Raw genomic sequence first — 16,912 nt, forward strand, 5'->3', positions numbered from 1 at the left:
AAAGCATTAGACAGGTAAACTTGCGTTCTCAACTTTTTTATACGCACACACACATAATCATAGAAAATGCCGCTTAAATATTTGCCTTTTCTTAAGAAATGTGTTCATATGATGGTGTTGTGTATGTGTTTCTTTCCTTTTGTTTTGACTTCACTTAGAGCTTATGCTAATGAGCAAGAGCATAAGCCACCAATGGATGGATCATTTAAACCGGCGAAATACAATAATAATAGATTACGTCATTATTTATTGGACAAGTTTCTCCAGACTGGCCACAATACATCTAGAGGTGGAGAGATTCGCAAACAGAGAAAAAGATAATACAAGAAACAACAAATTCAAATGATCATCCACACATTTTTCAAGAGCATAGAAAGAAAACAAAAGATTTGCGAAATGCCAATTGTATTTGAAGTTTCCCGTTTGTAAATACTATTGCTTACAAACAACATAACTACATATGGCCGTTATGTGCTTGAGAACAGAAAACAATACATTTATTGGCCCAAGCATTAGGGTGACGAAATTTCATCCCAAAACAATAAAATGAAATAATATCAAAATGTAATTGAAAATCTGTAGTGTATTTCAAGAGGGTTTAGCGATTGTTATTATTATTTTCCATTAAGTTCTTATGTGTTATATTTATCTTAAGAAAGGTAAGTACGTACACTTTCATTAAAAGGACTTCACTTGTAGAATTTATTGACAAATTATGGCAATTGGATCTTTTATAAATAACTACATAAAACTTATCTCAAATAAGTTATTATTCTAAAATAATCTATAATATAAATTACATGGTTATTTAATATTTTACAAGGTCAATGAACAAAATCTCATCAAACAAAGTCAAAACGGATGTTTCAGATTTGAAAATCTTTTATTAAATACATACGTTTATTGATGCGACTAAATAATTGCCCATTAATTTACGATCTCATCATACTTCCACATCGTAAACTCTTGAAATTGTTGCATTTTTTCAACAGTAAAAAGAACCACCCTGATGTGTTCGCTTATTGATAGACATTTTTTTTACTATTTATTTATATTTGTAAAAGTAAATGTTGGTATTTACTTAAGTTAAAATTTATTGTTTTTATTTGTTTGTTTTCATTACATTTGCTAAGTTATGGCCAAATCGAATATTGAACAAATTTGTACAGAAATTCATTTATCAACGACTGACTTATGGCGTAGTTATTGCGTAAATTGATTGTTGAAACGCAACTACTCTTATTGTGGCAATGTTAGAAAATCAATTAATTATTTTACTTGACCGAGAGTCTATTCACAAACAAATCTATTAACCTTTTGGCGTTGAAAGCGTGTGAAAAGCAAGTGAGAGAGTCTACATATATTGGCTTATGAAAAAAGCCAGTTAACGTTTTTATACCCCGAAGCGATATTTACAATACCAAAAAGAAAACGTCAGAATATATACATATATAAATGTTCAAAGTGAGGTCCTGAGTCGATTTAGCCATGTCCTCCTGACCGCCCGTCTGTGCCATAATACCAACTAGTCCCTCAGTTTTTAAAATATCGTTTTGAAATTTTGCATTCCTCCGTTTCTAACCAAGTTGCTCATTTGTCAGAATGGCTGAACTGCCCAAAAAAGTGAAAGATCGAAATCGAGTGATTGTATGGAAAACTTATTCGTTTGATGAGATATCTTCGAGAAATTTTACATGGGCTATTGCCAACGGTGCAATCTTCAAAAAAATTGATCGAGTCACTATAGCTACCTTACAAACTGTCCGATGAAAGTTCTTGTAAGGAAGAAAGGTATTATAGCTCAATACAACCGAAGTTGTATATCCTGCAAAATATAATCAAATATCTTCAAAATGACAATAGGTCCAAAAATTTCGGAAGCAGAAATTTATGAAATCCTGTTGTGGTGTTGAGTTGATCGTCGTTGGTCGGATAAAAAAAACTAGTCATTTCTGCATACTTAAATCTAAATATCGTTGGAAAACACGAATATACATAATTGCAAGCAGCCTACGTACATACGAGAATGTTGTCTTTTATATTTCGGAATTTGCGACCATAGTGTTACAATCTGGACATTCACAACCGTATCGTAAAGTTCGACATTTTTTATTTTATATGTTTCGATGTTTTGACATACATACGTTCGCTATTTGTGTATTTATAGAAACTTCAAATATTCATTTCGACCAAAAAATGGAAATTAATCCCTAACATTTTCGAACAATTAAAATTTTTGAAGGTTAATCAAAATCTGCTGTTGTTCCAGAAACTATTGATGCAAAGATTGCACGATCTTCGTTTGACCTATCGTGAGATTAAACAGCTACACACATTAATGGCACACAAAAAACAAAAGCTCGTGTCGATTGTTCGGAGATATGTTAAAAGAGTACGGTAACGGTGCTTCGAAACGCTTCTATGACAAGATAACAGGTGATGAATCGTGACTTTATACGTATGAGCCCGAAAGTAAACATTACTGGACTATGTGGATGTTTCATAATGAGCCTAATCCAAAACAAGGTGTTCGCACACGAAGCATTTACAAGCAAACCGTTGCCTGTTTTTTCAGAAAAACTGAATATATCTGAACAATATTAATAATAATAATAACTGAATACATAGCAGTAAACCGAAGACGGATTTCTCTTCTTCGGATCTCCATGAAAACTACGTCTTATAAAGAAAAACTTGTTTTTTTTTAACTCAACATTTAATTTAAAGTTTTTTACTTTTAATTTACATCATTATGTTTTTATTATCGTTACTAAAAAAATTAATCAAACGAAGGAATACTAAAATTTCATGTAATCATCACCTTATGGACGTATAATAACTGTTAACTACTTATTTATTTATATGAATAAAATTGAAATCCTAATAAAGATATCCAGGATTTGGAGCAGGTGGGGCACCACCTCCATTGCAGCTAGAAGGACAGCCACCGCCACCACCGTTAGGACAACCGCTACCGCCATCGCCACCATCACCAGGATGTCCGCCACCAGCAGCAATCTTATCCAATGCATCTTGTATCTCTGGCGGTATCGGTGGTGGTGTGGGCAAATGATCGCCTTGCGGCTGAAACCCATTCTCATCGGCTGTATATGTGACAAGGAATGATTGGCCCTCTGGGCTCGTGTAGGAGAAGGAGCCCTCCGCAGTTAAAACTGCATTACAAGGATCATCGGCGTTTTTCACATAACCGGACTCCTGTGCATTAATGCCGTTACCCGTTTCATATTCGTACTACAATTATAATTTGAAAATGAATTCACAATTCTTTTTGGCTTTCAATTAGCTGCGTTTACTTGATATGAACCATCGATGTTAACTTTGGACTCCAATTTGATGATTGGTATTTCAGAACCTGCACCGGGTGCACCACCACCGCCGCCGCCACCAAAAGAACCACCACCACCGCTCGGCGGCGGATACGAATAGCCTCCACTAGGTGGTGCTGGTGGTCTTGGTGGCGGTGCCGGTGGTCCACCTTTTGGATAACCGCGTGGTACCGCCAAAGCGCTCCCGAAAAAGCAACAAATCACAAGTGTCAACTATAACGCAGATTTAAGAAAATATACTATTACTATAACACCAAAAGTATCACTATTTTTTACAACAAACACACCTGCACGCTTGGCATACTTATTGAAGAGCTCCTCGCTCTGTTTATCTATTTTGCTGAAAAAAGAATTTGAAAAGTCGCACCGCTGCCAACTACCGAAATTGCACTGACTTGAGCAACTACTGAGGATTTGATTTTATAAACTAAGACATCCCAGCCACACTTTTATGCTTTAGATGAATTACACCGATTGATTGATCCTCACGCACCAAAGGTCAGCTGGAGGCTAGTAAAGCAGACGAAGAAGTTCGGAAACTGATAAAGACATTAACACTGAAAAAATTGTGCTTTGATCAAGATTGTCAAAAGACTTCTAAACGGTTCGAAATCAGTGATGTTTTAGCTTTTGGTGGCAAAGCTGCTTTATTGGTCATCTCATGAAGTTAGTTATATTTTGCATAGTCTTCTTTGATGAGTTTGCATAAAGTTAAGTATCCTAAGTCTTTCGGTTATGATTAGGAGCTTGTTCATAGCTTGAAACCCCTCTCAAAGCGCATAACATAAAAAATGAAAGAAATTGACCTCCACAATTCGTCATTATAAGTATAGCCGAGTCTCTAAACATCTTTTATGCTTCAGTTTAGAACGTTATAGTTGATGAAAGCAGGAGCTTTTGTTAGGATATGACAAAACGTCCTTATAAAAACGGATCCATTTGGACAGTTGAGAACACCGTTCCATTGTGAGATCTTTTGGTAACATCCTTTCTCCTCCTTTTTAGTCACTTCGAAATTTTTCTATTTCGGCAAGAAATCGGTGCTCCGATTAATGGTTCGCGAAAAATCTTAATTCTATTTAAAACTTTATGTGAAAACCGAGCAAGCATATTAAATAAATATTTCTCTCAGTGTATTATGGTTGTTTAACAGATTATGATGAAATATATGTATATATAAATGAATCAGAATACAAATACAAGCATACAGATGAAGTAATATAATGATTATCAAAGCATACTCTTCGACACTCTTCTAGCACGCCGCATTTACGATCATCAAAGTGAGCATGCGTGAACGATATGAAACCGACCGATATTACGATGCGCTTCAAATGCATTAAGTGATTACATTAATTTGTCTGCCTTGAAAATAGAGCTTCAAATTCGCACAAAAAATAGATGCACGCGCTTGTGTCTTTGATTGCTGTTTGACTGCGCGTCTACCTTCACTGTGGAAATCTGGAAAATTCATCAAGGATGTCTCTTAAGGTAAAATAAAAACCAAAATCAATTGCTACATTTCTATTTATTTCGATTAAGGTAAAATATAATTATTTAAAATTATTTATTTGAAAGAGATTGAGAGTAAGCCTCAGAAATACTCTTTAACCTTTATAGCACATACCACGTGACAACAAATTGCGCGAATTATGTATTCATTACGATTAAAAATCGACAGTCACTAATTCTAACAAATGATAAAATGCTGATAAATAGCTAGCCATGCAAATGATCCTACCCTTTCAACGGTACATCAACTCACCCCATTTTTTCTAATACTCGTCTCAGTTAATCGCTTAAAGCAACAATACCCACTGCGGCACTAGCAACTCTCAAATTTAATTAAAACCATTTAAAGTAGCGCATTTAGTTGGCTAATTTTTAGTGTTGCCAGATAAAAAAAGTGAACAAACACTGGCTATTGCAAAAATATTTTAAAAATTTATTTCCAAAAATTCATTTAGTTCCGAAATTGAAAATTAAATTATAAAATTAATATTTTTAGCATCTTGTTTTTTTGTTTAAAAATTGGCATTTGAAAGGATGAAATTTTATACTGCAATATTATTTTTCTTTCGCTTATTGAACTAGTCACGAATTTTCTTCAGGTTTGTGAATTGTTGTTTGTATATAACGTAACCTAACAACCTAATTACATATTGAGCCATATATATTAAGTTCAGAAGGAAATTTCGGAGACTCTGGAATGTATAAGTATTCTAAAACTAAATTGAAAGTAAATTTCGAAACTAAAGTCTAAGGTATTTGAATTCGTCTCTAATAACATTTACTTTAATAGACGGATCAAACCAAATTTCCACTTTTTTTTTAAATCTAGAAACTTTAAAAATGATCTCCTTTAGGAAAAAAATCGCTTTTTTCTGTTAGTTAAATACAAATAAAAAGCTGGCAAGTCTTCACTGCACACATGTAGAAGGCAATCAGTCTACATCAGCAGCACCTGCAACCCAGCATGATATACCTTTCTACTGTCAGCAAGCTCAACATAGCACGTACGTGCCCCTCTGGATATGGCGTATTACCGAATAACCACCATACGACCAACAAAACAACAACTCGCTCCCTTCTGCAGCCTACGGTATGCAATGAGTATCGCTAATGCACAATGAGTGTAATTTCTACGCCTGTTCGCCGTCCTGTAGCTTAGACTTGCAAGTCCTTACATGCACGTTTTAAGCCAATGAACATCTATTAACTTTCTGCCAGCATGTCAATGTGTGGCGCCAAGTCCTTTCCCAACTCCATGCTGCGAGTTTTCTTCATGCGTTCCAAAGCGGCAAGTACATATCCAACATTTAGATGGGCAATTTGAAATCGCATTTGTTGGTGTGTTTGCGTAAGTGCGTAGTGCGTAAAACGGCAAAGAAGCTCAGTGAGTCGAAATAATGATGACATGACGAACTTGTCCTACTTACTTGTATCACAAGGAAACAGTTGGCGTTTTCCCAGCTTACCGCAGGGCAGATATTAAGATTAGCTAGTCGATGATGGTGGTAGTTACAAAAAATGTTGATAGCTTAAATGTTTTTTTATTTATTTTTATATACGTAAAATGTAGACTTACCTCTGAAGGTGTGGGTTTATTAAATAGTTATTAAATATTTTCAAACCAAATACAATATTATATTTTTTAAAGACATTGAGAAATACTTATATTTTCATTAGATGTGTATAGTGAATTAAAGAATTGGATTAATATTTAACATAATACAGAATATAAAATGTAAATAATTAGTTCCAGTAGTTTTTTATGAAAATATGTAATTTAAGTTCAATTGTGAACCGTCGTTATTTTGTGATATCTCGAAATTCACAAAAAGATATAATAGCGGTAAGTTTTAGAAGAACAATTTTGTACGAAAAGAATTATCAGTAGTATGATACCGATAAAAAATTAGTTTTGGTGAAGGAAATTTGTATTCATAAATTCATATACCGAATTATTGTCATATCGGCGATAAGTTCACTTTGGCTGTGAACGGACTTAATATTGAACGAATTTTTCACATAACACCTCTCTAGCATCTAGTGATCCAAATTGCTGATCCAACCTGGTCGCTATTGTTCGAAGATGAGGGTAATATTCAGTGAAAACGTTTTGCTATTTTAGATAACTCACATATTAGTCAATATATGCGATATAAAGACACCCGGAAGTTCAAAAACCTTTCTATTCGGTATATGAAGGCTAAAAGAAGAAGTATTGATGCAATATCATCGTGCTGTGACGTACCAAGATGAGGAAATAAGCACGTACGAAATTTAGTCAAAATCGGTCAGTCGAATCCCGAGATATTTGTTTGCATTAATAAGCCACGCAGATCGTTCAATTTTTACTCCGGCTCCCATCTCTGGTGTATTTAGTTACTGATTTATTGCCCCTCTTGTAATTTTTAACAGTACCGTTACAGGTGTCGCTTACTACTGGCATTTCCTATGCCAAATTAGAGTTTCATGTCTTTATTTAGTGCTTAGTTATGTCACTTTATAAGTTTTCGGTTAATGGCGTTTTGCGGACGTGACAGTGATCCAATCCCATACGAACTGGTAATTTTTTTGTATACTAAGAAACCCACATACCAAGTTTTATCAAGATATCTCAATTTTTACTCAAATTACAGCTTGCTGGATGGACGTACGGACAGACAGACAAACAATCACCCGGATTTCAACTCGTCTCGTCATCCTGATCATTTATATATACTACTGTGATTAAAATGAAAGGTGATTTTTTAATTAAATTTTTCATTTATACTTCGCGTGTTTTTTCGGTAAATTTTTAAAGTTTGTAGTGTTAGTGACATTTATGCTAAACTTCACGTCTAAATATTGATTAGTAATTGAGATATGCGTTGTTTTGTGAGGCTCTGTCTGAATTTATTTAACAAAGCAGTGCGAAAATGCACCATCTCATACTGCATTGATTATTCGAGATCATTTCGCCACAACTAATATTGTGCCGCAACCACCGCATTCGCCTGACTTACCTCCGTGTAACTTCTGGCTATTCAGCAAATTCACATGACTACTCCGATGACACCGTTTTGACTCAATTGAGGATATAATAGCTGAATCGAAAAAGGCGCTGATCTGATCACGACGGAGGATTTTTTCAAGTTCTATGATGACTGGACAATTTGTTGGCATAAGTGTATTGCAGGCGAGCAATACATAGCTTAGGTTTAGGTGATACAAACAACCGTTATGTGAACAAAATTATTATACTCTGTAGCAACATGTTGCAAGAGTATAAACATATTTTCCCAGATTTTTTCTTTTGTTTGTTTACGGCGCGTAATGTTAGTCAGGGAATTTTCACCATGGAAAATAGATAGAACCAGCTTAAAATTATGTGTTTCCATTAAAATCACGACTACGGAATTGTTGAAAATGTTACCGAAGGGTTTTGTGAAGTATACTTTATCACGAACACAAGTTAATGGGTAACTTGAATCATTCAGTGAAGGTCATGAAGTCATCGAAAATGTCACCTCTGTTATTTACGATAACATCAAAAGAGTTGAAACAAGCATGCTTGACGTGTATTCAACTTCAATTTTTATTCTTCCCGATTCTTATCTACCTTATACGGCATAAAATAGTTTGCATTCTTTTTACAACAATGAATAACCAATATGGCTGAAGCAAATTATAACTTTTAATACAGCCAAACATTTCTAAGTCAGCACTTTCAAAAAATTACAATTTTTACAAGTTTTTGATTCATCATCAACTTGACTATTTTTTTCTACACCGCTTGAAACAGTGCTAAACGATGTCAACGCTATCTTAAACTGCTAATCGTCACGGGAATTCGTCCAACTGGCGTCCTGCTGCCCTGACATTGCAAAACTTTGTTACGCACTTTACGTGGACGTACATCCAACCCCTTAACTTACCACACTAAGCATCTGACGCACCACCCAGCAAGTACCTTGCAACACCAACACCAACAGCACCATCCGAACAACAACATCAACAGTGTACAAGTCATCCCAAACGAAAGGCAAAAACTAGTAAACACCCTCAACAGGATGATGTAGTCGGTGTTTGTACACTTGCCACGCACCAACATCACCGGCCGAGAAACCAACAATTGTTGGTCCTGAAAATTCATTTCGAAAATTTTGCACGCACTCGTTGCGCCGCCGCACAAGCTGTCATATTTCGCTTGCCACAGCAGAGTTACGCTATAAAGACGAATTGTTTTTGTTGTTCTACATTCGTATAGTTTTTGAATTTTGCTGAAATTTTATGAAAAGGCCATTATGAAGTGTATTTGCACGCATTAAATATGAAAGCAAATTCGATACGTATTAGCTTCGCCGCCCAAAAGCAGCGCTGAGTGGGCTAATGCTCGTTGGCTATAGCGAAGGGTGCATTCTGATGCTTGTCGAGGGTGAACGGCGCACGGGTGTACATTTATGGTTATGATTGTGGTTGCGAATAGATTAAGTTGTCGCTAAATAAACAAAGGCCAGCAAATGCACTTGGCGCGCTCATATCCACACACATATATGCATAAGAACGACCTGTGCATATGTGTTTGTGTGTGTCCGTTTACTAAACTATTAGATGCGAAAAATGATAAATTAGCCCGGTGACACCCTCAAAGCAACCGCTGACAAACACAATATGCGTTAAGCGCAAATGCAGAGGGTTTAGCATGGAGTAGGTGTAGTCCATCCCGCAGCGCCTGCAACAGCTTGTGAAAAGCAACAACTGTGCTGGCCAACATGTTTGTCAAGCAGCAGCTTCTTGATAGCGATCAATTCTACAACGCAACCAAATGCTTTGGATTCGGCAACGAAAAGTGATTAGCATACGAAGTGGATTTTTCGACTTTATTCTGCTGATATCGTTTGCTGATAAATTAATTTAATTATTTTTTGCTCATGTGGCACTTAGTTTCATCAGTTCGCCTGCTTGTTACTGTAGTTTAATAAATGCACATATGTTTATATATTTGAACATTCATCTCATTAGTGTTCAATCAGATAGAGAGTCGTCGAACCAACTAGCTGAATGAACTGATGAGGGCCTCCCATTACGCGTTAATATTTTTATAACTTGCATTACGTATTGATTAATTTCCAACATGTTTTTCCATTCCTCGATTTTTCGCACCCGGTACTCTGAAGGCTGGTGCGTTTGGTTTCACTGATCCAAAAAACTGGAGCCGTTGATTTACATACGATTCTCTTGAGGCAATTTTTTTACCAATAAAATCATGCGCTACGAGTATATACAGGAACAGGTAGTAACTATATGAATCCATGTTCGAACTATAAGACGGATGCATAAGAACCTTCCAATCAATCGCTATCAATGTGTGTTGCCTGGCGTTGTCCTATTAGAACAGACTTCCTTCCCTATTGGCCGAGTCTATGTTATTGCTTCCTTCAGTCGGTCCAATTGTTGACAATACAGGCCCGTAGAAAGAACGAGATGACTTCCAGCTAATCCTACCCAAAATACATCGCAAAACCTTCCCAACCATTTGCGCTGGCTCACTGCGATTCGACAATAACAACGACCATCCACTTCAGAAACGAATCGATTTCTTTCCTGTTGTGCAACGATTCTCAGATGGAAGTTTCTTTGCGTTTACGAGTCCACGACATCAGTAAATACCCGATTTTAAACCTTCTGCGAGTCGCTGTGTTTTCGAAGTCATTCTTGTCAGGAAGCTTCTCAAAATTTTCGCACTCTTCTTTTCATTTTCCGTTAAGTATAGCAAGTGCATTCTTACATAAACAGGTTATAAATTTTAATCGGCAATCTCGACAATTTTTATTGAACACTCGTAGCAGCATCCATATAAAAAGTATTTTTTAAATTATTGTTGTAGTCATTTTAGTAAGTTTTATGTAAAGATGCTATTTTTATGTCTAAAACACCTAAAACCCTGAACTTGAAGATACTCGACTTTATTTTTTGATGGAGTCTCCCAAACCAAGACTTTAACGCTGGTAACGCTGCCGACTTTTCCCTGTAAAACTATGATATCCTCCATAAATATAATAAAAATCATTAGTTTGAATAACTGAGATGAGAAAAAGTAAAACCAGGATTTTGCCAAATAAATATAGATTTTGTCAAATCAAATATCATAGGTTTTTAATGGCTTTCCATGGTACTAAATTGGAAATTAGCACCCTTTCTACTGACCACTTTCTGGTTACCTCAAAACATGCAGCTGCATCATCAGTATTAAGTTTTTCATTGAAAATAGATAAACTGAGTTTAAATGCGTTCACCAGCGCCACCAATGGTGCGCACCACACAATCTTCCACCTGCAAACCATCAAAACCCCTTAAGTACTTAATTAAAAACCTAAATAAACCCAACCAGATGCACTCGTAATGCTAAAACAATTTTTAACCCAACAAAAATATTATAAAACAAGCAAACACCAAAACAATCACAACCAACCCAATCTACAACATACCAACCCTACAAGCATGATTACGAGTACTATATCAGAGCGCGGGCCACACACAGAAGTGATAGGCATTTGTGGAAAGCTAGTGGCGCGTGCGGTGTGACCTGAAACACATGTTTTTCGAGATTTGCAGATTTACGCACAGCAACAACACAACTTGAATGACAACGAAAAGGGCACGAGCCATCGGTGATACAGTGATTTGAATGATTATGATTCTAATGCTTTTGTTGCTGTCTCCCTGCTTGGTTGATGGTCGTTGCGCGGCCTTCAAAACGGTACTGGCAATTATGACTATTGCGGTCGCAGTGGTTGCAAGAGCGCCTGCACGATTGACTTCGGCTGCATGAAAAGTTTTGCGAGACTAGTAGATAGTTCGTGCGTGCAACAACACAATGATAGAGGAGGCGGTGCATTATTAGATGTGTTACGAAAACGTGCTTGCAATAAAGTGAAGTCAAGGCTTGTTTACACTACAGGGGCGGTCGATATCACTGACGGGCATAGGCAGTAGAATATTGCGCCTTACACAACATATCGAACTTTTTTTACATATATATTCCTTCAATCATAATATCCTTCCATCATAATAACTTAATTTTTTTTTAGTACATCACATCCTCTCAAGAAAAGCTAAATTAATACAAAGTCACATAATCAATTTCGATTGGAAGAAATCATCTATTTTAAGACTTCTATTTATCGAAATGTATTTGGTTGTTTTGCGATTTGGGTATTATTCAGACATTTATTTATCGATGTATAATTGTTTCGGTACATAGGCTTTCGGCTATCGTAAAGTGACTGTCGAGTTTTAAAGTAAATCCACAGTTCGGGCATTCTAAGATATTAAGAATTTAGTTTTTACAAAAATCTACGAAATATGAATTTGATCTCAGTTTCTAGTCAAAGTCTCTTGCTCAAAATTCTTCTCCTTGTAAGATATAAGGAAAGTAAAAGGGAACCGAATATAAAATCGAAAATTCTCGTGAACAATTTGAGAGCCAGAGGAATTCTCTTCTATCTAAAAATATGAAACTTTTCAATAGATGCATGTGAAGTGACTTACTCCCGGTACAGGTTATCTTAGCTCCGCTCCTGGAAATCACGACCAACCCTAAACTCAACCGCAAACAAATGCGAAAATTAAGGCATTAGCTCGACTGTGTATGCGGGGAGGGGTTGTATTATAGACTCATGTTTGAAAGTATGTGCAGCGGATGCGATTTGTACAGCATAACTAAACATATTATGAAAACAACAAAACCCATGCATACAAACACACACACACACGTTGAAATGAAAGCAAAACATTGCAATAACATTGACACTCGATCGTTTAATTTCAATTAAAAACCTTTTTACGCTCGAAACAAAGCGCTTCGCAGAGTGATAAGCAGGGGAGGAGCAGGCGGGATAACGCCAATTGCGAAAAGCCAAAAAGGCTCAACCTTCCAAGTATGTGGCGCAAGAACAACAAGAGTGGCAAGCAACAACAACAACAAAGGTACATGCATACATAAGTAGCGACAAATGATTGTGTGTTGCAGATAGTGAACGCGTGAGTAGAGGCGTGCAACACTTGCTCTATGGCTTAGCGCGTGGCACGACATGATGTTGCACTTGCTGCTTGCTGCCAAACAACCACCGCCGGACCGTGTTTCGGTGCGGATGAAACCGTTTGACTGACTGTTGGCAGTCAGTGTTTGGTGTTGTTTGGTTGTGCGAATTTTGTTGTTGTTGTGGGACTTGAATTCGGATGTTGGCTGTTAGGGCATGCCGTAGCAAGCAATCTAATGTTGGGAATTCTTGCACTTGTCACCAACTGCGGAACTAAAGTGATGCGCGCAGAGCGCTAGCCGCGGCAGAACGGAGCGCCGCAGAGCGGACACGAAACATCCTAATACCGTAATTCTAAGCAGAAAACTATGATAGCTATGGCGCATAGGAAAATGGCAATTGCCGAGCATTTAGTGATTCTGCAAGCTGCCAAGGGTCGCGCAAATGTGTTGTCGAACACGTGGTCGGCAGGCGAAATGAACAGCTAGCAGCGCGACGGCAACGCATTGATATAAAAGCCAAGGACATTCCCAATTGGAACGCAGAATCAAATCAGAACGCAAACAGGATGCACGATAGTGCAACTGGGATTTCTTATAAAGTTTAGAAGTTTTTGATTTCATTTATTTTCGCGTTTCGGAAAACATATTCTTAACTAAAATATTCGTGAGAAAAATGTTGCCAGCGTTATCGAGCAATAGTGCACATCAACTACATTTGGATAACAACAACAGCGCAGCACATCAACAGCATCAACAACAAGCATTGGAGCACTCTCAACAGCAGCAGCAACAACAACGCTCCAACAAACGCAGTGCCAGTATGATATTTCGCATCGAACACCTGCTGCCAAGCACCAGCCGCGGACTACCTCCCATTGTACCTATTTCAAGCGAACATCTAATGAATGATCGACAGTCACCGACATACACAATATCCACTGGCGCCACCAGCAGCACCTCCACCACAACTACCGCCAAGCGTACCAAGCAACGCGCCACTTGTAACGGTGTGCTCTTGTCGCAATTCACGCCGAAGGATACTTTATCCGAAACCATACCAACATATGCGCTGATGAGCGCTAGTAGCATGGCGAGCAGTGAACAGCCCGTTACGGCATATTGCACGCTCTCTGAAGGTGTGTTGCGCATGAGTCCGGAACTCTTGCGACGCATAAAACTCTCGGAAGACATCCATAGTTATAATGCGCTCTTCGAATTGCAACCAGGTGGTGCGGTGCATGTGCGTACGGTGCGCGATGTAGCGCGTGATGAGGAACTCGTGGCGTGGTTTGGCGAAGAGATTGCTCTGCTGATGTCCATACCATTTCTGACGCCGCTAAATATTCAAGGTTAGTGTTGCTGCAATATATTCTCTTTAGAAAAACAAAATTTAAAAAATATCAAAAAGACTAACATAAACTTGTTCTTTACCTCTTTAAGGCAATAAACGCTACACTTGTCACCTCTGTCAACTAACTTTCGAAACACCCAATCCGCTGAAGATTCATTTGGCTCTCGGCTGCGGTCGCCACTCCATGGACATACTCTGGATTCGCTTACACTATGCGCTGAAAGCAACTAGCTATACACAACATCATCGGCAGTTATTCGCAACCACGACGACACTAAGTGCAACCCAAAGACCGCTCTTACAGCACTCGCCAAATGCCGCTCTTTCGAGCACTTCGTCCATTTCACCGGCGTCATCGCCACAGCCCGCATCGCTGGCACAGCCAACCACAGCGCAACCCCAGCCACAACATCGACCACAAGTACAACGTTTGTCTGCCTTTAAACCCGTCTCTCCATCCATTGCATTCACCGCCGCCGTATCGACGAGCTCCTTTAGCAACCCACACGCACACACCAGCACTGCTGTGAGCCCCAGCTCAGCACTGTCGTACCTGCCACCGATCGCCTCTGTTGGTGGTACTTTGTCCCATATGCACCTACTACAGCCGAGTAGCAGTGTAAGCATGGGTCCCACAAATTCTCTAAATGCTGCTGCACAAATCGAAGCGATCGTTAGCAATATGGGCGCCTCGAAACAGGGTCATCTCTGCATCTACTGCGGCAAAGTATATTCTCGGAAGTATGGTCTAAAAATTCATATTCGCACACATACGGGCTTCAAGCCACTCAAGTGTAAATTCTGTCTGCGTCCCTTCGGTGATCCAAGTAACTTGAATAAACACGTTCGCTTACATCTGCAATCCAACGTAAGCAATGCGCCAGTTGAGGGGTACAAATGCACGTTGTGCAACAAAACATTGGCAAGAAGACGCGATCTCCAGCGTCATATTGAATCGCGGCACTCCGGCGATGGGGGCAGCTCCTGATATAGCAATTCAATGCACTGCCCTTGGGGTTGGCTTAGAAAGCTTAAAAAATATGTGATAATAGTAATATGTTGTTTAAGAAATATTAAAATACTATACTCTTATAAAGATAAATTATTTCCAAATTTTCACTTATATGTTGTAATGTTTTCTGTTTTGGTAATGGTGTCCCTTGGAATAAGAGCCAGTTTCATTTCTTTCTTCTTCATACCTTCTCTCTGCCAAACCATTCTTCTGTCATTTGAAGCATTGTATTTAGCTGCTTGATTGACTACTACGTATGACGGTGTGAGATCCAGCACCTTCCAGTACTGCTGTCGGGCACGTACGCATTGCATCTGATGCGCAGATGCAGGCAAACCGTTGAAGCTTCGAGTTTAAGTGCTATCAAAGTTTGCAAAGCTTTTGAGGACCAGGCTACTGAATCGTAAGTAATAATGAGGTTGCAGCACTAGGATTTCCCTTCAAGTCGATTGGCTTTGATCAAGTCCACATGCAGCTCCTGCCGGGGAGTTGAATCCAGCGTGAAGTCCAGGTATTTGATCATATTATTCATATCTAACTCTCAGCCTCCAAGGATGATATTTCGGAGGCCTGGCAGAGACCTTCGTCTCGTGAAGGGACGACGGTGGCTTTTGAGGGGTTGATAATCAATTCAACCCCCTTGCACCATCACTTTGCTAGGTCAACCCCCTTTGTACAATGCCACTGAGAGTGTCTACGAATTACGACACAACGAGGCTCTATAGTAGGGGGCTAACACTCTACTCTACTGGCAGCCTCTTTTTATGCCGAGACGTATCCTATTATCTGCTAGTGAGCGTGGGTAGTATTTCCTTCTTCAAGCACTAGGTTATATCTCATCAGCCGAACAAGGAGGGGCTGTGTTGTAAAAGTGCTGGAAAGATGCCATCCCCGCTATGAGATTTAAATTTCGCTAACGAGGCCACAACCGACCTAATCGAGTCCACATTAAAAGTTCTATCGCGGCTCTCCAATCTAAGCGAGATGGCTTACGTTCAATAACCGACTGATTTTTTCCGGGAAATACGTAAGCAGAAGTGTCATAGTTCTTTCTTCTGCACTGGTCGTATATGTCACGTCACATCTTTTAATTGCTAATACTGTGTTAGTCTTGCCTCTGGCCAGGGCCTTGTGCAGCTAAGCTGTTTCCGTATAGAGGTGACGTTTTCACAGCACTTTCTAAAGCTTTTCTGTTTTGCAGACCTAATCTCCTTGTTATGGGAGGTTCGGTTGTATTTGTATTCCTCCCAGTTCCCTTTACGTTTGGTCTTGTTGAAAAACTTTCGTACCTTTTTCCTGAAATCTGAGAGTTTGCTTGACCACTAAAGATAGTTGCACCTGATGGTGATTGAGGGGGCAGCTGTAGTGATACGCCTCTACAATAGACTGGTTCTACGCATAATCTGCTTTCCAGCCCTGAAGATGTAACATTTCTATCTGGCTGATCATTCCATTCATTGGCTCGTTACTCAACTTAATATCCAGCACCTCCTTCTTAATTATTGTATAGAAAGTGAGCTAACTGTGCGCTCAATGTAAGTCAAGTAGTGTCTGTCCTCACTATAAATAGCATCAAGTTAATTCATTATCAAACTTCTTTGCATGACTGATCAAAGCGAAATCACTGGAATCTTAAAAGCCGATGAGCTATCAGCCCGTTCAACGAGTAG

General features: G+C 38.6%; 2 protein-coding genes across 2 annotated transcripts; one reads left to right on the plus strand and one right to left on the minus strand.

Annotated features, from left to right (window-relative positions):
- Positions 1 to 2,736: 2,736 nt before the first annotated feature.
- Positions 2,737 to 3,747, minus strand: LOC105232819 (endocuticle structural glycoprotein SgAbd-8). The gene is made up of 3 exons (XM_011214686.3): positions 3,635 to 3,747; positions 3,315 to 3,560; positions 2,737 to 3,252 (listed from the first exon to the last, which is right to left on the minus strand). Exons 1-3 carry the CDS (start codon positions 3,647 to 3,649, stop codon positions 2,881 to 2,883), a joined length of 633 nt encoding a protein of 210 aa, XP_011212988.2. The 5' UTR covers positions 3,650 to 3,747; the 3' UTR covers positions 2,737 to 2,880.
- A 9,805-nt stretch (positions 3,748 to 13,552) lies between these two features.
- LOC105232818 (PR domain zinc finger protein 13) lies at positions 13,553 to 15,633 on the plus strand. Its single transcript, XM_049457675.1, has 3 exons — positions 13,553 to 14,228; positions 14,320 to 14,475; positions 14,533 to 15,633. The coding sequence occupies exons 1-3, from the start codon at positions 13,553 to 13,555 to the stop codon at positions 15,216 to 15,218; spliced, it is 1,518 nt and encodes a 505-aa protein (XP_049313632.1). The 3' UTR covers positions 15,219 to 15,633.
- Positions 15,634 to 16,912: the final 1,279 nt, after the last annotated feature.

Source organism: Bactrocera dorsalis, chromosome 5, assembly GCF_023373825.1.
Source record: "Bactrocera dorsalis isolate Fly_Bdor chromosome 5, ASM2337382v1, whole genome shotgun sequence".
NCBI lineage: Eukaryota > Metazoa > Arthropoda > Insecta > Diptera > Tephritidae > Bactrocera > Bactrocera dorsalis.